Consider the following 27,357-nt stretch of genomic DNA (forward strand, 5'->3'; position numbering starts at 1 on the left):
CTCTGCTTCCCAACTGACAGCGCTCTCCATTTCTTCCCAAAAAAGAGAACTGGGAGGCAGTCAGCTCCTCATCAACGGATTTATTTAGTTCAGTGGCTCCAATGAAGAGACTGACGCTGCTCCTTATTCTTTCAGGGTAGAACCTTGGGAATTTAATTCTATCTTTTGAGATAATATTGCCCTCCATCAAAATATTTGATTAGCATCTAGTTGGAGTGAGTCCTGGAGGGTTGACAGTCTGTTTGGCTGCCAACCCATTATTGCTGTCTGGCAAACTGTGTATCAGAAAGATTAAAAATAACAATAGGTTGAATCATTTTCTCATTAGAACTATAAATAATCACAGCCTTGAGAGGATTATAGAACTAAGAGTTCCACTTCCAGTCTTCCCCTTCTTGGTAAATGTCATTCACATATATGCTGCCAGTTAAACCAGAAACCTACAAATCACCCCAACAGCTGCCACTCCATCAGCCCCACATCAAGTCCTCTTAGGTCCACCTCCGACATAATAGCCCATCTGCCTCCATCTCTGTCTCCACTCAAGTCTGAGTTATCATCACTCTCACCTGGACTGCAGTCTGGTCTCCCCACTTATAATCCTATAATCAGTTCTTACCTCAGGTGCCAAAAGCACATTTTAAAAACACAAATCAGCTTCCCATTGAATATCAATAGAATCCACACTCCTTGCTGTGACCCTTAAGCCCTCCATGACCTGATCCCTGCTTTCCTGTCTGATATCATCCTGGGACCCCTTTCCCCTGCTTGCTCTGCTCTGCTCTACTGGCCACCTTGGAGATCCTCAATCATGCGAGCACCCCCCACCTCAGGAGATGCCATTTCCCCTGCTCCCTCTTCCCCTCTTATCCCACCCCCCCCTTCCTCATCCCTGTACCCCACCCCCAACCACTTTCACTCCCAGTCATTAGATCTCCTGAAACACCACTTTCTCTGAAGACCTGATCTGGCCACCCCAAGAAGAGTCCCGTTTTTCTCTATCACTGCCCTCTGTTCATTCCTTCAAAGCACTTTTCACAAGTTTTAATTACATATTTGTACTTATTTGTTATATATGCTCAATTCAACTCTAAATTCCATGAGGGCAGAAACCTTGCGTTTTCTGGTCATCATTGTATACCTGGTACCTAGTACAGTGCCTGGCTTAGAGTAAGTGCTCAATAAAAATGTGTAGAATTAATGAATCAGCACCTAAGAGTCCCTCAAGGAGTTTTGATTTAAAAATCTAAATTTTGTCTTAAATAAGGTTTCAGAGCTCTTAAAACATCCTGGAATCAGAAACCCTTTCCTCCGCAACCAAAAGTCATCCTGGGGAAACTGGCTTCTCCAAGAAGCTAGGGTGGGTAGAAGAACATGCCCGAAACGCAGCTGGAGAGTTAGACTGTGCGCAGTGAGAATCCACGGGCACCAAGAAGCCTCAGGCATTAGCCTGGTAGCTTGAGAAAAGCCACAGGGAACATGAGGCCTTCCTGTCTGTCTGTCCTGGCAGTCCTGGAGTCAGGTGTGCTTATCCACTGGGTAACAGAGGACCAGACCCTCCTCCAGAGCGGGACAGGGCTAGTGCCATGGAGACTAGCATGAAGCACCGAGATGATTGTAAATGTCAGTAGTATCAGGCAGAAAAATAACGTATTTCATTTCTGGGCCTGGTCCCTTGAAAACAAACTGATGAGTTCTGGCTTAGCGAGGTGCCTCTGTGGCTGTTGTAAGGTGGTGGCTGGCGAAGTAAGTCAGTGGGGCTTCCTCTGGGCCAGTTGTCGAGGAAGCGCAGGCCGTCCTGGAGGAGGGCGGCTTCTCTGGCGTGAGAGTGGAATCTGGGAAACCATACCATGAGCTGGTGGGTCTCGTTCTCAATTCAGTGGGGAACGAGAGGGGAGAGTGTAAGTAAGCAGGGCCTGTGGCTTCGGTTACCCTGAGAACTAACCATCACTCCTTGAGAATCCTCCCTCCGCCTGGTAGGGCATGTGTCACACACCTGTTGGCTGCTCCACATCCTCATCCCTATGTCACAATGCAAGACACATTCAAGGAGGATGACAGGGAAACACAGCCCTGTCTTATCTCCCCAACAACTTCCATCCACAGAACGTTCTGCCTGGATCACTTCTCCCCGTTGGAAACAGAGGCAGCAGCGACACCCCTGCGCCCCCAAAGCTCTCATCCTCACTGGCACCCAGCACAGGCCTGTCACCCTGCTGTCACTCACAGCGACCTGCATGGCACACACAAGCGACATCATTGTTGTGCTGGGAGGAGAAACGTGGCTTTTTTAAAAAAGTGAAAACAATGCTATTGATGGTTTATTCACAAAGTCCCCAAATGAACCCCAACGCCAAAAGATACAACTGTCTGACAAAGGCCAGGTCTATAAAAGTAATTTTTCAAAGAAAAAGGAACCCTCATTTCATGACAAAGAAAGTCCCAGCTCCTCTGAGTGTTGTGCAAGATCAATGTTTTCATGTCCCAGAGCCTGACATTCCTCAATAGGTGGGATGCTGATGACTTGGCATTTTGGTAATTGTGCACATACACGCAGAGGTTTCTGAGTGAGGGAAATGGAAATGTTTTTAATAAAAGAAGAGAAGAAATCAGTAACAGACGAGTGTCCCAGCAGCATGGCAAACGACTTCAAGTTGTGTAATTCCCCTTGGCGTTTCCTAAGAGCACAGAGGCACAGCTTGGGGGACTGAACTGAAGAGGGAAACCCTAAGTATAAGGCAAAGACATCTGAAAGGGGACAGAGCAAACAGTGATGTGTAAAACTGACCACAGGACCCCTCAACAGGAGGCAGGCCAAGCAGCCAACATGTCCCCTGCCGACTCCTGCTCATCAAACTCTGAGCCTGGCTCTGGAGAGACTGGGTGATAGGGTAGCGATTTCTACTCTAGACCTCCAAGCGCTATGGTGAAATGTGGCAGACCTCGTTCCTGCAGCCTTTGCCTGGTCAGTCTGCAGGAGAGATGTGCCCTGGACGGCAAATTGGAGTTATTGAGGTTGGGCGGAGACGACACTGGGGTAAAATTGGGGGTGGGAAAGGGGGTGCAAGAGGATTTTGCACTGTATTTGGGGCTGGATGGAATCTCCCATTATTCTGCACAAATAGGCAGGGGCCGCAACAACCTATACACAGCTCTGGGACTCTTACTTCGCTTGTGACTTCTGTATCCAGAGAAAGTTCACAACTCTGTGTGGGGAGAAGGGCCCATGATACAGAAGAATCCTCACTCCCCTGTTCAGTCTGGGGATTGAAGGGAAAGTAGGGTCTAGTGGCTACCTGCTTATATCTTTTGGAGCATCAGAAAGGGACAAGAGGGAACAGCCCACTTTGGTCACGGTCACTGAGACACGGACCATCTGTACTCTCTAAACTGCATAAAGGAGTTTAATTACATGGATTTTAAGAGTGCGAACTAGGAGGGTGGCCGGATGGCTCAGGAGGTTAGAGAGTGAGCTCTCAACAAGAAGGTTGCCAGTTCAATTCCCACATGGGATGGTGGGCTGCGCCCCCTGCAACTAAAGATTGAAACCGGCAACTGGACTTGGAGCTGAGCTGCGCCCTCCACAACTAGACTGAAGGACAACGACTTGGAGCTGATGGGCCCTGGAGAAACACACTGTCCCCCAGTACTCCCCAGTAAAATTTATTTTTTTTAAAAAAGAGTACAAACTAGGATTATTAAAATGCATCATTCTGGGGTAATATTCAACAACAGACAACAAAATGTCAAAAGCTCTCTGTCAAAGCTACAATGTGAACTCTGCAAATTAGCCCAAGTTAGGAGCCCAGATGAGCTTGCTCACGTTACATGGCGCTTTAATGGTTCCCAAATGTTTACTACACAAGAGCCGACCAAAAGGAATATTTCCACTTACTACATTTCACAAAGTAAAAAGGTTATTTTTAGGGACTCCTGGTACATTCTGGGAGAAAACTCTATCCTCATTGATCTCAAAGCACATTATAAATAGACAAACAAGCATTGAAAAAGAACCCTTGCTCCTGACCTCTCTCCTGTCTCTCTGCTTTTATGGATTTGGAAGGATTCTGAAATCATCTCTGCTGTTGGGAGAAGAAAGAAGGAATGAATCTAGGGAGATGGAATGATAACTGCCGTGGGGCTGTGTACTCTCAGTGGGTTCATCAGAAGTTTCAATTTTAAATGAAAGCACCTGTAAAGCTGGCTAATTGCACCACACACTGGACCACTCTGCTCTCCTTATTTCAAACTGAGGCTCAAATAGAAGGAAACTCCCTACAGATGATGGTGGCAATATTTGGTGTAAGGGACTGTTGGCCTCAATCCAGTGTGAGCACCACATTCATTAGCATGGCTGCTTTCAAAGTCGGAACAAGTCACAGCCCTCTAGGGAGCACAAAATGCCTACATTCACGGGGGCAGTAAGGTCCCCGGCTATAGGACAACAGGACCCAAGAGTCTTGGATTCTAGTCCTCGTCCCTTTACCTTCTTACTACACCTATGACACTGACCCAATGGCTTAATTTCTCAGAGCCTGTTTCCTCACCTGTTGTTTCCCAACAATAATCCCTGCTCATCTCCTAAAGTGGTTGTGAGGGTCAAATAAAATGGCAGGGTCCTTTTCAAACTTAAAGGCCCTATTAATTTCCAGGATTTATATTCTTCTCTGTGTATGATGGGGGTAAGACACAACGTATGTAAATTAATGTATCAGGAATACAAATCAAATATGGAGCCAGAAATTGCCCAGGACTGCTTTCCACAAAATTCCTACTGTGTTTCCCGGAAAATAAGACCTAGCCAGACAATCAGCTCTAACGTGTCTTTTGGAGAAAAATTAATATAAGACCCGGTCTTATTTTACTATAATATAAGACCCAGCCTTATTTTACTCTAAGACCGGGTCTTATATAATATAATGTAGTATAATATAATATAGTATCGTATAGTATAATATAATATAATACCAGGTCTTATATTAATTTTTGCTCCAAAAGACACATTAGAGCTGATTGTCCAGCTAGATCTTATTTTCAGGGAAACAGGGTATGACTGAAGCTTCTTCTGGTGATAGGCAACAGAAACAAGAGTGACAGTGGAAATACCATAATATAGGTCCTGGGAATGTCACCCAACCACTGGGAAGCCTTGGTGTTGGCTATAGATAGAGAACCGACAAAAGAAGGTGGAGAGGAAAGCCACAGGAGAAGCAACGTATCCCCGCCTCTCATTCTCTCCTGCTCTGCTCCACTCTGCAGAATTAAACCAAGGGTTGTAATAAACTGGTCTTGCTCTCATTTCTTTTTCACTCACCTGTTTCCTGTTAGGTTGAACACCCACAGTCATGGAAAATGGGGGGATGGTTAAAAGAGCTCTCAGGAGCACGTGGCACCAGCCAGTTGGATGGGAAGTCTCTGCCTCCTGCACAGCAGGAATGAGTCACCACAATCTCTGTCTGACACTGGGTTACCATGAAATTTTTCATAATAAATACCCATAAACTAGAATTAACCTTTAGTTTAACTGGAAAGTTACAATTAACTAGGTTGTCTGGTTAACTGAGGGGTAACTAAAAAGGAAAATATACCCCTGCTTTCATCGTTTTTAAAAATGCTTTGATTCTTTTGGTTGAAAATCTTGAAAAAAATGTGCATCTTCCCTTTCAGAGCACATTCTTCATTCACCAAGTTCCTCACATGTAAAAAGGATCTTGAATGTTCATTTCTAATTTTGCTGGCATGCAGGAGTAGACCAGTCAGCTGGTGAGGGCAGCAGCTTGGCGTCTCACATGGACTGTACTGTCCGGTGGTCATCATGAAGGCATGGGCTCTCACAAAGTGAGAAAAATTTTATTTCTTGGTGGAAAATCACCGTCAAATGAGACAGAAAACTTTGGTGGAATTCGCGTATGTGGTTGACTTGTCTTATACAGATAAACATGGGAACCAGATGATTTTTGATTGAAAAATGATTTGGGAGAAAGAAGTCAACATAAATATTTCTGAAATTGCAGACTTAGGGGCTTGCGGTCTCAGGACATAGCCTTTTTTGAATGTTGAGGGTCTACTCTGCCGACAGCAAAACATAACTGGATTCTTGATGACTGAGAATATGGCGGGGCCTCAGAATCATTGCTGTGGCTTGAGGCTAAGGGAGACAGACGTAGAGGGTGTGGGAAATTGGACTGTGTTCTAACTTCAGAGCAATTTAACAAATAAGTTCTTGGCCTGGTGATTACTTGTTTCCTGGGCCTGAGAGATCAACCTCTAGAGATGAAAACAATACAAACACTTAACTGATTGTTCAGATTTATTACATTCTACTCAATCCGTGAGTTACTGTGCAGCTCCATGAGGAGCCGCTATATCCAACTAAAAAGAAAGTGTTAGCTTGTACGTAACGCGAGGTTAAACCTAATGAAAAGTTGTTTTGAACTTTTACATAGAGCATCCTTTGTGCGAACAGAGCCAGAGAGACTATGGCCACCCCAAGGGATCATTATTAGGAAAATGATGAGGATGAGTTAGTGGTTAGCTAAAGGCAGAGACCACATCGAAGAGGAAAAGTAGGAATAAAGCACAATATTCCATTGTTTCTTCCTGTTTTGCTCCTACTGCACGCCTCATCCCTCCGTTCTGCAGTCAGACAAACGATGAGGTAGCAGTCACACCATCTCTCATCCCATTATTTCTCCATATCCATACACAGACACAGGAGCTAAATTCACAAGTGACACCATTGAACCAGCAAAGCTTGGCCTGTACGTGCAAATGAGTATTATCTGTGCAAACAGCTATGCCTCAGGCATGGGAATGCCTGCTGGGAGAGACTATTCTTGGGTGGGACAGTGACAGAGGCCAAAGGCCTCCTGCAAACCCCCTGGATCTATGGGGACCCAAGACACCCATGCATGTTTACCTGGGGAGCCTGCCAGAGAGTCCCCTCTGCTGAAGGCGAAGGTATGGGACACAGAGACGGGCACTAAAGTCAAGGGCCAAGGATTTGTGAGTTGCAGAGGGGAAGATAAACACAAAAGGAAGAGAGACAAAGAGCGTGGGTGAGACAGTCCGTTCCTGGATCTTAACAGCATCACATTTCTCTGCAAAAGGGAATCTTGCCTCTGAAAACATGGAAATCGCACCCTCTTACAAAGTCACTCTCCAGAAAGAGGAAAAGGAAAAAGACTTTTCTGAAGGCCTTCCCAAAAGATGCACAATAATTCTTAAGGGAATCAGACCTGCCAATGACGAGACCAGCAGTGGGGAGCGTGCATATGCAGCATTCTCTCTGAACCAGCAAATCTGCAGGGAGCCCAGGACTGCGTTCCCGCCAGGCTCTCCCAGCCGCCACATGCGTCTGCTCACCTCCCCGAGGGCCGAAAGCTAAGTGCATGCTCCTGTTAGGGGCACCCTGAGGAAGTTGTATCCTGCCTGGGGTCCCCAGGGTCTACCTCTGTGGTCACAGTGTGGGGACTGTGCATTGCTGAAAGCTCGGGGTACAGGAAGGGCAGCACTTCCAGTACCTTAATGTGAATCAACTTGATGGATTAACTCACCGTCCCTTCTTAGCAAGTACAAGTGCTCCGGAGTGCCTCTTCCTGTGCCCTCTTCCTTCTCTCTCTTTCCCCACACACTGGGTCCGAAATGGCGCTGGCTAGTTATCACTCGGGGCCTGAGTGGGGTGCTGTGTGTAGCAGTACTCCCGTCCTTTTCTCATCTTAACCCTGATCAAGCAGTGTTTCTGCTTGGAAATCTGTCTCCATCTGTCTTATCTGATCAGAGTACCTTCTGAGTCCCTTCCAAGAGCTAAATAAAGCCAGTCTGCAGGTGACAGCACCCTGAAATAGGCAGCTTTCTGTGGTCTGTACTAGATGATTTTACTGCAAGTACCCACACATGCAGGGGTGTGTGTGTGTAAGGCGAGCTTGATATCTACCTCACAGTCATTTGCTCTGACATGAGATGCCAAAGAATACTTGAGTGGGTCTCTAACGTGAGACGCACTGGAATAAGAAACCCCACAGTCTCATGAAGAATCCTAGCACTTCTGGGCTGCAAGTTAAATGTATACGCTGCCAAGCAGATGGGAGATTTGTTCTCTCCCTGCCTGCACAGCCCTGTGGGCTTCTGTTCTGGCGACTCTGAGCTCAGGCCCAGTTCCTCCAGAGAGCCAGGCTGACCATGGTCCTCCTGGGTTCCCTGGCAACCAGAACCAAGATAAAGGAGACAATGCTGGCTGTGTTCCCTTTGCGCTGCACAGGAAAGCCAGTGACTTACCTGTACCCTCAAGTTCAACTCTGAGGGATGGGTCACAGGGCCAGTGTGCTGGCCAACTCATCATCCCATTTATCACCCTCAAAGGCTGACAGAGCTCCAGGTTGGCTTCAAGGGTGGGGGCAGTTTGCTAGACAAGAGTTTACTGCCTGTGGCTCAGCCTTAAGCTCTCCCGCAACCTACAGGCTGAGGTTCCCGGCCAGTGAAGGATGCTGGACCCCGGCTGAAAGTCCACCAGGGACAACTGTTGGGTATGGCAGTCACACTTCACTAAGTGGGGAGAGCCTGGGGGGGACGGTGGAAAATGTCTCTATACTCCCTGTAGACAAATTCGACTTTTTTGTTCCCTCCTGAAGATTTCTAAAGATGCTCAGAAGTGTGGGATGCTTCTTTTTAGTTCAACCAGGACTGAAGGAGAGAGCCGAGTTGCAAGTTTGCTCCTGTCTCAAGTTGACTCCTTTACTCTGTTTAATCCTGATAAAATGGGAGGATTCTGATAAAACTAGGAAAGAAAGGAAGGAAAGGAGGAAACCAGATAACATCTTCCTTTTAAAATGATTTTCTTTTTTTAAGAAAGAAGGCCATCTAAATTAGGTGGGCGAGGGAGCCTAATGAAGCCCTTTTCCTCCAGATTTCCCACCTTTTTTGGTCTTCTGGAAGAGCCAAAACAGGACCAACATGTCTAGGTAAGATTTGGAATTCCAGAAGTGACTCTGCCTTGAGGAAGGTGACAGATGGCAATCTCCTTTGGAGAACCAAGGTTTACCTGGTCCTGGCACCCATCCCTTTTCCATCAGAGTTCTTAGTACTGATGTTTCCTCCAGCAATCTTGCTTGAGATTTGTTGGTTTATAGAAGGAGACTAATGTACGAGGGTTTTTTTTTTATTTTACAGATCCCCTTCAACTCATGTTGGGTGACCCCTTAGGTTTGAGCAGCTCCTCCAATTTCTTTTCAGCCCTCTGCTGGGCTAGGATGTGAATTTACAGTGTAAATTGTTCCCATACAGAAATTGCATTCTGGCATATGATAGATCTCAAATTTATATTTCACTGTGCTGTGTGAACTAGTCTGGACACCAGAATGCATCTGGGTCAGTCACTAACTTGCTGGGTGATTGGGAGCAAGTCATTTCTTTAGTTTCTCTATGTTAAAACAGTATCTACCTTTCATGTGCCAACGATTGTGATATTAAGCGTTGGGACCCTCTGAGAAATCCAATGTAAAGTACTATGCAAAATATTTTTTATGATAAGAGAAAACACCTTATTTGGCATTAAAATAGCCACTGTAAACACTAATAGCTGAAAGCAATGCATAATTCAGACCAGTGAGTAAAAAAAAAATAAATCTAGAGAATAATTCTTTCTAGATCACACTTACATCACAATAAATGCCATGCCTTCGAAACACAAGTGCAATAATTCTACACAGGAAAGAGCAAGATGGTAGAGCACAGGAGGGGCACAGCAAACCAGCCAGCAGCCCTGTGCCAGCCCCCACCATCAGCATGCACAGCCAACTGGCAGACACCTCTCTACCAGCTGAGATGTGGCGAACGAGGAAAGAGAAGCAGATAAGCAACAGATTGCACCAGCCTGGGATTTACATCCTAAGAACTTGCAGTCACTTCTTACTAACCCCACAGACACAGTAACAGCACGTTAGGTTTTCAAGTAAAGGCCAGTGGGTAAATTATCAGTAGAGAAGGAAAGGCTGACCCTCTAGCAGAGCACACAAATCACCTGCATTTCCTGGCAGGTGACAATAAATCGTGCCTCCCCTCACAACCTCCCTCCCCACCATTTATCACTTGCACATGAGCAGAGAAGCAGCAAACATTCCAGACACACAGAAACTAAGCCCCTGTGGTCGGTGGGTACCTGGCAGGAGGCAGTGTTCCTGGCAGAGCATTACAGAGAGGCTGCCAGCAGTTGCGTTAGCCCCAGCCCAGGCTCAGAGTGCTCGGTCCAGGTCCCCAGAGTGGGCTGAGGCGGGACTACAATGGGGAGGACGAGGGAGGGGTTTGAGAGATACATACGAAAGGCAGAGGATCCAGCCAGGCTTCCCACCTTCCGCATATCGTTATCTAGGGACAGAAGGATGCAGTGGGTTTCAGAGGCAATTCAGAAAGTGCATTTTCTTACGGGCCTTCTCCCTTTTCCACCCTACCCCCAGCACCAATTAACCCTGCAAAAACCAGGCAATCAAATGGTAGCGTAAAAAGCAAAATAAATGTATCTTTTCATCCTAAAAATACCACTGTCCATCTCTAACACTTGATCATGTTACCATCTACCATGTACTTCTGTAAACAATCTCTCTGAATGAAAAAGGAGTCTTACACCCACTGTACAGAAGAGGACACTGAAGCCCAGGAAGTTCAATGGCGTGTCCAGGGTCCCTAACAGGAGTCAAGACTTGACCCCAGATATTTTTTTCTACAACGTTCCATTCCTTCCCCCAATAAGCTATGGTCTGGGAACTGGAATACCTGAGCACGCGGTGGTCATGATGGCTGGGACACCATAGTAGGTGAAGGCTCCATTCTCGAAGCGAAGGCCTTCCTTACCAACTTCCACCTCCACTTTCCCCTGGAGAAAGAAGGGTGTGTACTCGCACTTCCAGTTCAATTATTGACTAGAACCCCAAGCATGCCGTCTGGATAACTAGTGGACTTAAGTTCTCGCCACAGGGGAATGTGAGTTCTATCCAGACTTACGTTTCAGAAATAGCACCTCCCACTTCAGTAGCCCTTGGTGGTAAATTAATTGCTTAGTTCATAAAGCAGCATCCAGTCACAAGTCCCCGAGCTCTTCTTGCGTACTCTAACGGCCCTTCCATGGGGCAGGTTCAGGCACCAGCTAGCCCAGGGCCCCGCAAACTGCCTCACTGGTTTAGTCAGAGATTAGACCATCTCTAAGTCTGGTTGAGATGAAATCTGATTCTGTGTAAGCTTATTTAATTTATCACCACTAATAATGACAGTTAGTGAGCATCCATGGGCCGGACACTGCTTTGTGGTCGGGATTCTCATTCAGTCGGTCCCAGAACCTTATGAGGCCCGTACTTCTTTCATCCCCTGTTCACAGATGAATCAGTTTTGAGGCTCAGAGAGGTTAAATTCCTAACTCACCTTGACCAAGTTTAGTTAGGAATTTGGTCAAAGTTAGTTAGGAAGTGGTGATATTGGAATTTTCAAGTCAGGTCTTTCCAAGTTCTGAACCTATACTCTTGCCACTCCATTTTCCTCCCTCCAACTTTTGACTTGAAAACGGTTAAGTTTATATTACGTATGAGACAGTAGATCATGTAGGTTCATGGTCTTATTTAAACAGTGTGACAGGACCCTTTTTGATTTCCAGCAGTGAAGTATGAGACTATTTTTGGAGAAGGGAGGCTACTTTTTCTTTCTTTTTTTATTATTATTTTATTTTATTTTATTTATTTATTTTATTTTATTTTATTTTATTTATTTTTTTTTATTAAATTTATTGAGGTGACAATTGTTAGTAAAATTACATAGATTTCAGGTGTACAATTCTGTATTACATCATCTATGAGGCTACTTTTTCAAGGCGATGTGGAAGGATGGGTGTGAGGCAACTACTGTCTCAGAGCAGACAGACTGCGGGGGATCAGAACAAGGAGAGGCCACATCTAAATTCACATGAGCTTAACTACGATGGTAAGACAATCACCATATTTAGGGATCAAAAGATTCTGTTGGGAAGAGACGGGAAATAGTGACAGAGCTAATGGAGGAGCCAGGGATTCTGGCTCCTGGTAGGGATTCTGCAGGGCAGCCATTTTGGGAGTTCAAAAGCAGACTTCCTCCGCTGGAGGGGTACCTGCTGCACCCCACCACAAATATCACTGAGCGGTCAGACTAAAAAATGCCATCAAGATGCCACGACTCCCAGGACACCAGCCAGTCATACTTGGCCCTTTCTTTGGGTCACGGACAAATGCCCACCTAATGGCCTTGTTCTCAAGGCAGCCAGCCGAGTCTGGGAACCTGACATTGGGGAGGCATGGCCATTCCTCCCCAGCCTGGGGATGCCCTCACCTTGCCCTTAGAGGGTCTCTAACTTTCCCACGCACCTGGAGGAGCAGCACAAAATAGTCCACTGGGCGGTTGCGCTGGTAGAGGTAGTGTTCTGGAGCTTTCTTGTTCTTGTCATCAAACTTGAGCTCCTGGATCACGTTGGGATGTTTCAGGAGCCGAAGCAGGATCTTCTCTGAGAGGTACAGAGACTTAAAGGGCTCCACTTCTAGGGGACAGAGGGAGGCAAGACGAATCAGCAGCTGGGAGGAGAGGGTGGGCACAGCCAGGGCAACCAGTGCATGTGTGTCGAGAGCCCCCTTCATTCATGCTCCAGGCACCCAGCTGGCAGGGCTCCTGTGACTCCCGGGGGTGGGGGCATCTCAGGGCTTCCCCTTGCCCTCTGGAGATGTATGTCCCTGAAATGGCACCTCAGAAAACAGGAAATTTTGGAAATGTCAGTTTTGTTATTAATTTTCTTCTTTCGGCCTCAGTCTCCCGCCAGGAAGCAAGTGGAGGTAGGGAAAAGTGCAGCAGTGGTTTCTTTAGCTCTTTTCTGAGGAGAAGAGAGACAAGCAGAGTTGGGTTGTAGTCACTTCCTCCCTAGAAGATCCAGGTCTGGGGCTGGAAATGACACTAGGTGATGTCCTGTCGCCCTACCTAATGCAACCTCCTCTCCTGAAACTGTGGTTCTCAGTCCCGGCTGCACACTGGAATTAGGCTGCAAGGTAATAAAAATGATCGGTGCCTGGGTCCCACCCTCCAGATTCTGCTTTAGCCGCCTGGGGTTGAGACACAGGTGGGCAGTCATACCTGTGGCCATGAAGCGGTGTGTAGCTAGCAGCAGCTGTGGCGAGATCTTCACCCTCATCTCTGAGTCGGAAAGCTTAAACAAGGAGAAGTCATGCCGCTTCCTCTCCCGGTGCGGGACCCTCTGCTTTTTCCGATTGTCAGCTGTGGGTCACAGGGACAGATTGCAGCTATCTCAGAATCACTGTTGGAGTTTGGAGGTTTTCTCAGAGTTACACAGGACAGATGGATCGTTTGGGACCACGTGAATTTCTGCAAAGTGTCAACTGTAGGTGACATTACAATACCTCTCCCAGGGAGTGGAAGGATGTTGATAAGGGATAGAAGATGCGAGCTGCTGTAGTCTTCTCTCAGGTGGGGCAGAGTGGAAAAGGGGAAAGGCTGGTCTGGGACTCCCAAGGTCAGGATTCGAGGGCTGGCTCCTCTACTTACAAGCTGTGCCACCGCTCTAAGCATCAGAAGGTTTGTTTTAATCTACACAATGAGGTTCATAATAATAACTCCTATTCATCTCGGGCAGCTATGATGAGACTCCAACCAGAAACTATCTGTGAAGTGCTTACAAAAGGGCGTTCAAACATTAGGGACTTGCATTCTCAGCAAAAGGGGTTTGGGTGTCCCAGAGGGTTGCTGTCTCGGTCCCTCTCCTGTCCCCAGAGCTGGGTTCACCTGGTCTCTTCCTGCTGATTTAAACCACACTCTGAGCAGTACCTGAAGCATGCCACCCAAGGAAGAGGGTGCGCACCTCCTCCTTCTACTCACAATTCTCCTGCTTCAACTCTGGCCCCTCCATGGGGAGAGAATTGAGGGAGATAAAGGGAAGAAGAAAGGAGAAGAAATAGGAATAGCCCTGTAAGCTACAAAGGTGGGTTCTCTGGGTGGGGGCCCCCGGCAGGACCTGGAGGAACTCCAGAGAGCCCGATTATTGATCGATAAAATTTGCTTTTTCCAATTTAACATTTTTTCCTTTCTTCTTTTAATCTTGTTTTAAAACAATTTGGGGGGGGGGTGCGGGGAGGGGCAGTTTTTGCTTTAGTCATATCTCTTTTGTTTTCCCTTAATTCTGAGTACAATTTGGAAACTTCCAACCTATTTCATCTGTGCTAAGTGGGGGGCAGGAAAAGGGGTTTGGGTTTTCTCCCAACTTGGCCTGGAGAGAAACCCGGCCTGTGGGGAACTTTCAGTGCAGGCTGAGTGGACACAGTGGAAATGAAAGGGAACGAACCCCTGGGACAAGGAACCAGGGCTGACATCTGGCTGCCTTGGACTCTCCCTCTCCTTCTGGAGCTCACCTCAGCCACACTGTTTGGGTTTCCTGCTAGAAGGGAGAAAGTGCCCTCCACCGCACTGCTCTCTCTGGGCCTGCCTTGGACTCTGGGCCCTGCTCTAACAGTCCTGTTGCTCAGATTGTAACAGTGATGAGATCCAGTCCCAACCTTCCTGTGGGTCAGGGTCAAGTGAGAAGCAACACAGTGTTCCTGGCTCCTCGGCTATCTCACAACTCTTAAGGAATCGTGCCAGAAGCTTATTTACAAGGGTGAGAAAACACTAACCCTCTCCTTTAGAAAGAGGATCCATTGCTCAGCAAGACAGCAGCAAGTATTTGTATCAGACCAGTTCTTTTGCTCTCACTAGTGAGCAAGCTTCTGATTTGCATGACATGTTTGCTTAAATATCCCTCTCCCTCCTCCATCAGAATGTCATTTAGCATTTCATCATGGAGAATCACTACTCTGATCTCCTTCTTCATTCCTTTTGTTTTCATAGTGAGCATTTGGAACATGAAGGTTGTTAAAACAAATGCCCTTGGAGGAGCTTACTCATGTAGACTACACTGCTACTGTCAGCCAGTAATACTTCAGTGTGAATGTCTTCCCCCATGTATCTATAAGCCACTTGGGAATTCTGGTGGGCAGAGGCGGAACGGGGAGAAGGGAATGGGGAGGCAGAGGTCAAGCCGTATTTGAAGAAGATAGATCTGGCCAGGGCCTCACAGCAATATCAGATACTCTGACACTCCTGGTATGTTCTGTCAAGGCCTGGCTCACCTTTTAGGTTTGATCTGTTTTTCAGTCCAAACGGAAGGCATTCTTTCTGTGCTGCTCACGGCCTTATAGTGTCAATGCATTTTCTACTGGCTGCTTCTAGCAAACTAAGGACAGGGGTCTGGAATGAGTTATCTGAGGGAGGGAGAAGAGATTGTCCCACGAGGTGAAATTCAGAGGAAACACTTCCCGGCCTGGGGACCGCCATGGATTTAGATGACATTCTCATCCCAGAGACAAAGCCTGTCTTTGCAACGTTTGCAAGAAAAGCTTTGCTAAGGCTCAGGAACCAAAAGTAGTCATTATCTGCATAGAAGAGTCCATACTGTTCCTGAGAAGGAGTGGGTAGCAGTATGAGAAGAGCAGAAAGAAGGGAGCAGGGGTGAGAGCCAGGAGTGAGGCAGAGAGGGGAAGGGGAAACCAGGTGGTAGGGCTGAAAAAGCATAGGGAGAAGAGCAGGGTCTCAGAAGGGACTTCTAAGGCTTGGCTTAGGTTGCGGTGGGCAATCTCATGACAGTCTCCATTACGTATGATGTTCTGGTGTGAGTAGATTGTTGAATAGAACCCCAGGGAGTCCTGGGGTCTGCATCTAAATCAACAAAGACACAAAACAACAACAACACAGGGGACAGAAACAAGGGCAGAGTGGCCACCCAAGGTATACTTCGTTTCCTTTAGTTCCTTTCTCATCCAAAGGCCAGGAGGTGTCCTTTTCATAGTCTTGGTTCCTGAAGCTTCCCTCCTGATAAACATTTAATTAGGATATTCTCAGAGACACAGAGGCGATTCAAGGTGGGGTGTATTGCCGTACAAGTACCTGCATTAGGGGGCTGACACACAGCAATGCATGGAGCTTGTCCTGACACCCTTTCACACTGTCTATCAAACTAAGCCAGCTCTGAGGGCCTCCGAGGAAAATAAGATGACCTCAGACAACAGCCAAGGCCATGCACTTACTGTAGAGGTCAGTTTCGTCCAGGATCTCCGACTTAATGATCTCCTCTATGATGTCCTCCAGTGTGACAATGCCCATCACCTCATAGAAGGGGTCCCCTTCTCCCTCATTATTCACCCGCTGAACAATGGCCAGGTGAGATTTTCCTAGAGAACAAATGAAGTCACAGTTAGGCATCTGGGACATATTTTCAGAGACCTCTCCTTGTGAGAAAAGTATACAAAATTGCTTTCTGGCTAATTCCAAGACTGAACCTGTCCCAGGACCTCCTTAAAAATACGAAGTTAGTGTACAAGTTCACGTACATGCAAAACTTACCCTTTTCCATCTGTTTCTTTTTAGGAAAGTTACTAATATACACAAAGCCAGTTCAACTGTTTTTCTTTTAACTTTCACATATTAGCAAGTACAATGGACGCTTGAACAATGTGAGGCTTAGGGGCACTGACCCTCACAAAGTTGAAAATCTGCATATAACTTTTGACTCAACAGTCAGCCTCTTGCGAATGGGGATTGAAAACAGTAGTGGGAATGCAAAAATACTGTTTTTGAGCCACGGTTGGTTGAATCCGCAGATGTGAAATCCATGGATATAAAGGGCCGACTGTATTTATTGAAAAAAATCCACATATAAGTGGACCCATGCAGTTCAAAGCCATATTGTTCAAGAGTCAACTGTATATCTAAGCTGAAGGAGGATAAATAGTCTAACTGAAAGAACAAGAACCTGAAGTCAGAAGAACTAGGTTAGAGACTTTTCCTCCTCCAAACTTCTCTCATCCCCTATCCCTTAACTATCCATTACAATCTGTGCAAATGACCCTCGTCAAATCATTTAACCTCTACTGAGTTTCAATTGTCTCATCGAGAATTAGAGAATAAAACCAGTATGGCCCCCAAATTCTCCAATATGCCTCCCATGGAGGTGTGGTCTCTATCGTCTTCCCTTGAGTTTGGGTGGGCTTGTGAGTGCTTCAACCAACAGAGACAGGGAAGCGTCTGTCTGCTATGAGGCTTCTGAAGCTAGGTCATGAAAAGCGAGTGGCTTCTGCAATAGAAACACGCTAAGAAGTCTGCTGATTCCCCTGAGGCCACCTCGGTAGAATGGCCACATATAGGTGCTTAGGTGACAGTTCCAGTTGAGCCTGGCCTTCCAGTTATCCCCCAAGGAGCCAGACAGGTTAGCAAAGAAATCATCTTGGCAGTGGATCTGCAATCTCAGCTGATTCAGCCCCATCCTCTAAAGTCCTCCAAACCCAGCCGAGGGCACAGACACTGCAAGGCAGAGATAAGCAATTCCTGCGGTACCTTGTCTGAATTCCTGACTCACAGAATCTGGGAGCAAAATAAAATGGTACCCATAAGGGGATTGTGGAGCTCAAATGACCTAGTGGATGTGTGAAAGCACTTTGTACATTGTAATGTGTCATAGGCAGTTAATTTTTCTTGCCCAAAAACTGAATAATAATAGTTAACATTTATTGAGCTTTAACTATGTGCCAGGTACTCTGTGGAACACTTTACGTGTATTGATTTATTTAATCCTCATAACAAACCCTGAGGCAAGTACTATTATTATCCTCATTTTAAAGATGAAAGAACTGAGGCACAGAATGGTTAAGTACATGCCTAAAGTTACACAGCCACCCCTAAGTGGCAGTTACCTGGGTTCAGTCCTCACCGAGGGACCAAGTCTTACCTAACTTACCTGCTTCACCTTGGTTTGTTTTCATCTGCTGATAAACACATTTCCTGATCCCGTTTCTCAAGTGAAAATCTGGGTGGTCCTTTCCTTGTCTAAGAGACATTTAAGGAGAAAACCTAGGGTACTGACTAGGATGTTATTCTTGCAAAAAAAGAGAAGGAAGTTCATGCTTTATCAGTGTTACTTTTTATAAACTTTCGCTTGGGTATTGCTAAAAAATTTCAGATAAGAGGAATAGTCAGTTTGCTGGAGGGAAAATTAACCATTAACAGTTAAACACATGAGGTTCTGTACCAAATGCTTCAAATTACAATAAAGCTACCAAAGGGGATTTTTAATTGGAAAGATTGGTCTCTAGCGTGGTCTCTCAAGAGTGGTCTCTAATTTCTTCTCCACCTTCAACCTGTCCTTTACTTACCCCTAAACTGATTTGATCATGCCCCTGACCTGCTCAAAAACCCTCCAGCGCTCCCTACTGTGCACAGAATCAAATCCAGATTCCTGAGTTTAGTATTATAAAGACTGCAAAATGTGGCTCTTTCCTATCTTTCTACATCCCACAATCATTCTGTATGCCAAGTACCCCAGATTACCCGCATTCCCTCTGTTTCCTCCATGTACACTTTCCAAGTTTTTGCTCACACTGTTTCCTTCTCCCATTCCATCTCCATTGGCCCTTCAAGTTCCAGCTCAGGTGCTGGCATCTCAAGAAAGCTTTCCTGGATGTTCCCCATTCTGAATCTGAACCAGCCTCTCCTTGCCTGTGTTTCTAAGCCCTTGATATCTCCATTAGAGCAATGATCACACAATTTGCTCCTTCTCATAACTAGCAATGTGTGTGTCCTCCACTGGCCCATGTTTCTTCCTCAAATCATAATCTCCTTCAGGACACAGAGTTAGATAGGGCACCTTCCATGTAACAGGCCGCCAACAAATGCCTGAAGAACTGAACTAAGACTGAATAAAAATCCATAGGGGATAGAATAGATGATTTTAAAACCAGGCACCAAAACCTTCACTTTTTAATAAAATACAATGTGTTTAAATTAAAATTTAAACTCTGTCTCAGTGGTTTTAAAAATACCCTTCTTTGCAACAACTGCATCCTACCCAACTGAAGGGTTTTGTAGCTTAAATTAGATTATGTTACTTGTTAGAATATGCTGAATTTAAAGTTTTTTTTTCCAACACAGTGTCCTTAAACTATGGCACCGGTTCTCATTTTTCTGCTAACACGTGCTAGCAGATGACAAAATAAGTATAACGGAAAAACTTGTAAAAGTGATTTCTTAAAACTATTTTCTATAATTGGATAATTTTTGTACGTGGAGCCCAGAATATATAGAATACAGTCATACTTCTTGCCACTAAGAGATTAGTTCATATGAAACAAAATTTTATTGTGTTTCATAAAGAGTACTGTAACTTTCATGTGAATATCTTCCATTGGTCTACACTTTATAAGGTCAATTTAAAGACACACTATGTGATCACCGGGGAATAGAGATTTTAAATTCTAGTTATATAATATCAAGACAATGTACTTAATCTATTTAGAAACATTTTATAATCCACAATCAACTTTTATGATTCCCTCAAATGCCTGTAGAGATCTACAAACAAATGAAGACGTCATTCTTTCTTGGGTACAGACTGTAACAGGAATTAGCAATCACATAACCCTGTTCTGAGCTGACACTCACAGGGACAAGAAAACCAGCTGTTCCCGCGACACACATACTTGAGGTCCTTCCTCTCTCAAAAAGGTTGGTCTTTGAGAGACCCATCTTCCTGTACCCTTCCTCTTCTTGGGCACCAGAAGTGATGGGAGATGAGATGACCCCAAGGGAAGCCAATCTTGACACATGGAAAAGTTAGTCATTCTCTTCTGCCCCAGTATTTTGAACATACCTCTCTATTGGTATTTATAATAATAATAATAATAATAATAATAATAATTATTATTATTGCAACTACCATTTGCTGTAAACATTCTAGGGGCCAGGCACAGTGTTAACATCATACATACATTATTTCACCATGCTGTTGTTCTCTATTTATATGTGATCTCCCCACTATGATAGTAAGCTCTCTGAGAGGAAACAGGTATGTCCTACTTATCTCCATTTCCCCAGAATCTAGACTAGCACCTGGCATACAGTCAGAACTCCATAACTAATGGGTGATAACTGGATATCCACAAGATATGATGCAAAAGAATGAAGTTGGATGCTACCTCACACTATATACAAAAGTTAATTAGAAATGGACCAAATGCCTAAATGTAAGAGTGAAAACTGAAACTCTTAGAAGAAAACACAGGAGTAAGTCTTTGTGACCTTGGAGTAGGAATTGATTTTTTAGATAAGACATTAAAAGCACAAGCAACCAAGGGGGAAAAATACACAAATTGGACTTCATCAAAATTAAAAAGGGATACCACAAAACAAAAAAAAACGAAAGACAACTTACAGAATGGGAGAAAATAATTGCAAATCATATATCTGATAGGAAGCTTGTATCCAGAATATATAAAGAAAATTTACAACACATGAAAACACAACTCAGTCAAAAAGTGGCTTTTCCATACAAATGGCCTGTCTTGGCTCAGGCTGCAGACTTTCCTAAAATCTCTCAAAGGTCCACAAATCCTGAACAAGCAACATTTGGCCTCACCATGCCCTGTACCTCATGCTTTAGCAGCCCCAAGGCCAGCACTAATGGCAGCCAGTGTCAGTTTGCAGCTTAGCCTCCCCCCAGGAACCTTCAAGCCCAGCACAAGTGGCAACTATCTGCTGATCACTTTGTAACTCATACCAAGTGGTTCTCAACAGGGCACAGGCAGCAGCTGACCTTTCCCTGCACTAGAACCCCTCCCAAGAGGCCCCGGTGGCCAGCTCCAGACCACACCAGAGAACCCCACCCAACCACCTCCACAGATGACACACCCAAAGGGCAAATTCGTCAGGCACCAGAGCCCTGCTAAAGCAAACCCTGCTCTGTAGGGTCAGCCCCTGCACAGCAGCTCCTCCACTGTAGTCATGGCCAGTCCTCACAACTAATCAGCCTGAGGGTCAATCCCTCTCACTGATGTGCAAACTGCAATCAAGGTTCAACTACAATGGAAGAGCACAGACAATCCACAAAAGAGTCACCCCTAGAGCATCCAGCTCAGGTGACCAGGCAGACTGTGCCACTGGTCCCCACAGGACACCTACCACATAAGGCCATTCTACCAAGACTGGGAGACATAGCAGCTCTATCTAATACATAGAAACAAACACAGGAGGCAGCCAAAATGAGGAGACAAAGAAACATGTCCCAAATGAAAGAACAGAACAAAGCTACAGGAAAAGAACAAAACAAAATGGAGACAAGCAATCTACCTGATGCAGAGTTCAAAACACTGGTTATAAAGGTGCTCAATGATCTCAGTGAAAACTTCAACAAAGAGATAAGAAACATAAAAATGAAGGTAGAAAACATAAAAAAGAACCAGTCAGAAATTAAGAATATAATAACTGAAATGAAGAATACATTACAGGGAATCAACAGCAGATTAGATGAAGCAGAGGATTGAATCAGCAATTTGGAAGACAAGGTAGCATAAAACACCCAATGGGAACAGGAAAAAAAAAAAAAGGAATCCAAAAAAATGAGGTTAGTTTAAGGGGCCTCTGGGACAACATCAAGCATAACAACATTTGCATCATAAGGGTACCAGAGGAGAAGAGAGAGAGCGAGGAATTGAAAACCTGTTTGAAGAAATAATGATGTAATGATGGAAAACTTCCTTAACATGGAGAAGGAAATAGACATACAAGCCCAGGAAGAGCAGAGTCCCAAACAGGATGAACCCAAACAGGCCCACACCAAGACACATCATGATTAAAATACCGAAGGTTAAAGATAAGGAGAGAATCTTAAAAGCACCAAAAGAAAAACAGTTAGTTATTTACAGGGAGCCCCATAAGACTGTCAGCTGATCTCTCAACAGAAACTTTGCAGGCCAGAAGGGAGTGGCATGAAATATTCAACGTGATGAAATGAAAGGACTGCAACCAAGATTATTGTACCCAGCAAAGCTATCATTCAGAATCAAAGGACAGATAAAGAGCTTCCCAGACAAGAAAAAGCTAAAGGAGTTCATCACCACCAAACCCGTATTACAAGACATGTTAAAGGGACTTCTTTAAGAAAAATAAGAAAGAAATAGATTAAAAATATGAATAATAAAATGGCAATAACTACATATCTATCAACAATTACTTTAAATGTAAATGGATTAAATGCTCCAATGAAAAGACATAGGGTGGCTGAATGGATAAGAAAACAAGACCCTTACATATGCTGTGTACAAGATCAGATGGAAAGACACTTAGAGATTGAAATTAAAGCGATGGAAAAAGATATTTTATGAAAATGGATATGAAAAAAAAGCTGGGGTAGCAATACTTATACCAGACATAATAGACTTTAAAACAAAGGCTATAACAATAGACAAAGAAGACCTAGTAATTTCACTTCTGGGTATTTATCTGAAGAAACCCAAAACACCAATTTGTAAAGACATGCATCCATATGTTCATTGCAGCATTATTTACAGTAGCCAAGATAGTGAAGCAATCTAAATGTCTATCAATAGATGAATGGATAAAGAAGTGGTACATATATACAATGGAACATTAATCAGCCACAAAGAAGAATGAAATCTTGTCATCTGCAATAACTTGGATGAACCTAGAGGGTATTACATTGAGTGAAATAACTCAGGCAGAGAAAGAAAAATTCACTTATAAGTGGAATCTAAACAACAAAATAAACAAACAAAACAAACAAACTGACAGATACAGAGAACATTTTGATGGTTGCCAGCCGGGATGGGGGTTAGGGGGCTGAATGCCCAGGACAACCCCACAACAAGGAATGTCAATAGTGCTGAGTTTGGAAACCTTTCTTTAAAGAGACAGAAAGTAAGAAAGTGGCAGCAACTTCACAACCATATTTTGGTATTTGAAGAAGTTGAAATATCTTCTGAAGGGTCTTTAATGACTATAGCCTCTAGATGGTTTAGGCACGTTCCCAGAGAAGAGCTCCCAAGGACCCTGTTAGCATACCTCCTATGCCTTGAGAAAAAAAAAAAAAAAGAACAAATAATTGATTTGCTTCCTCTCTCTTTCAAAAATAGCTACAGCACTTTGGTAAGGTAACTGTTCCCAGGATAAAATACAGAAACTTGGAGGATAGCATATTGCTTAGAAATACAGAATTAAGGAAACCAGAAATCATTTTATGGTTTTATGGTTTCTGCCTCACTTGACCTTCACCTTGTAAAATATAGTGGCTTTTGCCATGTTCTTATTCTCCTTGATGTCCCTGCAGCATCTTTTATTCATTCGGTAGACAGTATTGAGTGCCTCTTCTTTCTTACCTTGGTCTTGGTGACTCTCTACCACTTGAAATGTGTCCTTTAGAGCAGTAGCACTGAACGTCACCTGGGCTTTTGTTCAAAATGCAGGTTCTCTGGTCGCACCCTTGACCTACAGAATCAGGATCTTGGGTGGTGAGGTGGGGCCCAGAGAACTGTTTTAATGCTATCCCAGATAATTCTTATTCATGTTAAAGTTTGAGACTCACTGCTCTTGCTACACAAAATGTAGCCCTTGGACCAGAAGAATTGGCATCACCTAGGAGCTAGTGACAGATGCAGAAGTTTGGCCCCCAGCCCAGCAGTCTGAATCAGAATCTGCATTTCTACATGATAGCCAAGAAATTCTTATGCACATTTGAGTATGAGGAGATTGGTTAAGGCCACCCTGGTTTTCTTCCCACCCTTATGACTCGTATTATTCTGTTTCTACTGTGGATTCCTTTACTTTATCCTCACCTAGAGATAAATGTATCTCAAATACTCTAGCTCAGTGATTCTCAACCCTGTCTCCATGTGGGAATCCCTGGGGAGCTTTAAAACCTATTGATATCTGTGTCCCACCCACAGAAGTGCTGATCTAATTTGTGTGGTCCAGGCATTGGGCTGTTTACAACTTCTTCAGGAGACTCTAAAGAGCAGTTGCAGTTAAGAACTTCTGCTCCAATCTTTGAGGGGCAGAGGCTCTTCTCTCTCCTTTTGGTTAAAGATACCAGTAGAGCCCATCGCTTTAAATATCACCATCAACTCTTTCCTGAAAACTAAATTTATATGTAACATCAGTGTCTATTTTGAACTCTCATCCTGTTTTAGACATTTTGCCTGAGTTATTCCCTTGTCTCCTCAAAATCACTTATCCAAATAGGAACACATGACCCTCAGGACCCATAATTCCCACTCTTTCTCCCTCTTTGCAGGAAATGGCACCGTCAACTATCTAGTCACCAAGAGTCATAACCCAAGACTCATTTTAACCTTCTTTTCCTTTGCTCCTAAGGAAAAAAAAATCCCCACATTCTTCCAATTAGTCTTTTCTTTCTTCATTCTTTCAACAGTGTTTATTGAATACCTACTATGTGCCAAGCACTATTCTAGGCACTACAAATGCATCAACGAACACAAAGTAATTTTCCTCCTGTAGCTTACATTATAGCAAGTGGGGGTGAGAGATAATAAGATGGGTAAGTATGTAAAATCTAAAGCACTGTGCTAAGAGGAAAAGCTAAGCAGGGAAGGGTGATGAGGGAGTGGGTGGGAGCGAGTGAGCAGGTGTTACAATTTTAGGTAGCAGAGGCCAGGAATGAACTCCTTGAGAAGGTGCTATCTGACTAAAGATCTGAAGGTGGTGAGGTAGGGAGCCCTGAGGATATCTGGGGGATATCTTTGCAGTCGAACAAGATGCAAAGGCTCTGAGTTGAGCTGTAACTGATGTGGTTGAGGAATGGCAAGGAGGCCAGTGGGGTGGTTGCAGGGTGTGGGCGAGGACAGTAGAAGGAGCCAAGGTCAGGGAGCTAAGAGATGGGGTAGGTGCAGCTGTATGAGCTTCGGAAGGACTTTGTAGCTCAGAGTGAGATAAAACCATTATAGGGTTGTGTGTGTGTGTGTGTGTGTGTGTGTGTGTTTCGCAAAAAAGGTGACATGATCCTACTTATGTTTTAAAAGGAGTTCTCTAGCTATTGTGTTATGAATGGATACAAAGTGGGCAAAGGTAGAAGCAGACCTCATAGGAAGCTCTGGCGTACATCCAAATAAGAGATGGGTAGTGGCTTGGACTGGGATGGTGGTAGCAAGCTGGTGAGATGTAGTCAGATTCTCTAGATATGCTGAAAGCACAGTCTATGTGAAGAACTGGATGTAGGGCAAGAGAGAAAGAGAACTTTGGGCCTGAACAACTGTAAGAATGGAACTGCAATTTACAGAGTTTGGGAATATTGTGCAAGGAGTAGATTTGGCAAAGAGAGCAGAAGCCCAGTTTTGGACAAGCTTAAGGTTGAGATGCCTTTTAGACCTCCAATTGGAGATGTCAAGTAGCAGTTAGAAATATGTCTTGAGTTGATGATATCTTTGGGAGAATGGATAAAATAACCAAGGGAGTGAGAGTAGACAAAGAGATCCATTGCTGAACCTGGGGCTTTCCAGCATTTAGAGATCATAGAAATGCAATATTCATGTGACAAGTACTTGAGCATCTGATATAGGTAGGCCCTGCTTTAAGTGCTGAGGATATATCGGTGAATATGATGTAGCAGGAGTCAGTAAAGGAGATTAAGAAGGAGCATCCAGAGGTAATGAATCTCAGACATTCCCCCCTTCCAATTGCAAACGTCTTTAATTTCCATGTGCGCAGCTCATCCTGGCTGACTGCACTAATATCCTAACCAATCCTCCTTTTGGTTTTTCCAGCTCTAACCCATCCTATCCATCAAAACTAGATTGCCCCGAAATACTGCATTTATGAGGTTATTCCTCATCTCAGTAACATGGACCAGTTATACTAGGGAGAATCATTCTGAAGCCTTCTTGCTGCTATTAAAGGGCTCTGTGGTTTTGGGGTATATATATCTTGCCTTCTTTCCCACTACTCTATCAAAGTATTGTGCTTATTCCCCATTCAAAAAATAACTGGTTTAAGGATACTCAGCTAATAAATGGTACAGCCAATATTTGAACTCAGGGAATAGGACCCACCCTAGTTGCAGTCTGTGGAAAGCTTCAAGATACAACTAAACAAAACCGTATACTTTAACCGCAGGCCTCTCAGACTCAGAACTGGTCTTAGAGGCTGCCTATTGGGCCAATTTGTTCTCCAGGTTCAGGCTAAACATAACCAGGATCCCGGGCTTAAAAATCACCATGATGACCCAAAATGATCTGGCTAAGTTTGGCTGATATTCTCAGGCCAGGAACCCACCTCAGATATGAGGAAGACACATTGAAAGGCAAATAGACTGGCCTTAGTTGTCTAGAGATCACTTAATTCTGGGCCAGCCCAGGGGCTATGATCAAATGAGGCTGGTCCCTGAGAGAAGGGCGAGATGTGGTTCTTGGGGGTGTTACTGAATATATGCCAGACACCTGATCTTAAAACTCACCACTTTGAAGCTTCTCATTCTAGGTGACGGTAGCCTACAGCTAGTCCAGATGTTCCACACTGTTTCTAATCTAAACCGAGCTGATTCCTGAGATTACAGGTCTACGTTCACCCCCTTTCCCAATTTTTGCCATAGTAGTAATTGCCATACCTACTGTTCACTCGGTGCATACATTCATCACCTCTCTGGAAAATGAGGATTATTATTACTAATCTATGGATGAGAAAACTGAGACTCAGAAAAATGAAGTGACTTTCCCAAGGCCGAGTCAGTAAGCGACAGCGCCAAGGAACACACCCCAGTCTGTCCGCCTCCACAGCCTGTGCTCTTCCCAAAACACCCTGCAGACTCCACACTTGAGGCCAAATCTCAGGTTTCCTATCTTGGATGTGTTAAGAGCAATGGGAAGTAATGCTGAGCACCTAACTAGTGGCTTAGCAAGGGAGGAGAAGGGCTTTGAACAGAGCGGGGAAGAAAGGAGTCCCAGCCCCACCTCCCCACCATACCTCTGCCTTCTTGTCCAGTCCTTCCAAGGTCTAGTCTGAGATTCCATTTTCCTGGACTGGTTGGAGCTTTGAGGGGTTTCATTGATCTGACTGTGATATTTGTTTACATGGTCATGTTTGTTTATTTGCCTGGGATGCCTGAGGAAGGGCAGAGTTTTGGGTGAGGAAACCTCATACTAAGTGGTGACAGGATAAAAGACATGTAAGGAAATTGCCACAACTCAATTCTGGTTTCCTAGGCTCTATCCAAAGTAAACAGCTCTCCGTTTTATTTATTATATACAATGACTTGTACATGGGCTGGATCAGAGAACTCTTATACAAAATGTCTAGATACTAGTCATTTACCTAGATTAGTGATGTACTGTGTTTCCCCAAAAATAAGACCGGGTCTTATATTAATTTTTGTTCCAAAAGATGCATTAGGGCTTATATGCAGGGGATGTCATCCTGAAAAATCATACTAGGGCTTATTTTCCGGTTAGGTCTTATTTTCAG

At 44.5% G+C, this 27,357-nt stretch overlaps 1 protein-coding gene across 5 annotated transcripts in view; it reads right to left on the reverse strand.

The window, feature by feature from the left end:
* The window catches only part of CNNM1 (cyclin and CBS domain divalent metal cation transport mediator 1), a 57,236-nt gene that overhangs the window by 17,768 nt on the left and 12,111 nt on the right, over positions 1 to 27,357 (reverse strand). For 4 of the 5 annotated variants that reach the window (XM_019724864.2, XM_019724862.2, XM_019724861.2 and 1 more), the window contains exons 2-7: positions 16,131 to 16,274; positions 13,132 to 13,272; positions 12,378 to 12,547; positions 10,768 to 10,867; positions 10,315 to 10,362; positions 6,920 to 6,982 (exon numbers count right to left, since the gene is read on the reverse strand). In XM_019724864.2, coding sequence (XP_019580423.2) covers positions 6,920 to 6,982; positions 10,315 to 10,362; positions 10,768 to 10,867; positions 12,378 to 12,547; positions 13,132 to 13,272; positions 16,131 to 16,274 — 666 coding nt within the window. The remainder of the gene's footprint in view (positions 1 to 6,919; positions 6,983 to 10,314; positions 10,363 to 10,767; positions 10,868 to 12,377; positions 12,548 to 13,131; positions 13,273 to 16,130; positions 16,275 to 27,357) is intronic. The other variant, XM_019724863.2, reaches the window with a different exon arrangement.

Source organism: Rhinolophus sinicus, linkage group LG07, assembly GCF_036562045.2.
Source record: "Rhinolophus sinicus isolate RSC01 linkage group LG07, ASM3656204v1, whole genome shotgun sequence".
In the NCBI taxonomy this organism is placed as follows: Eukaryota; Metazoa; Chordata; class Mammalia; order Chiroptera; family Rhinolophidae; genus Rhinolophus; species Rhinolophus sinicus.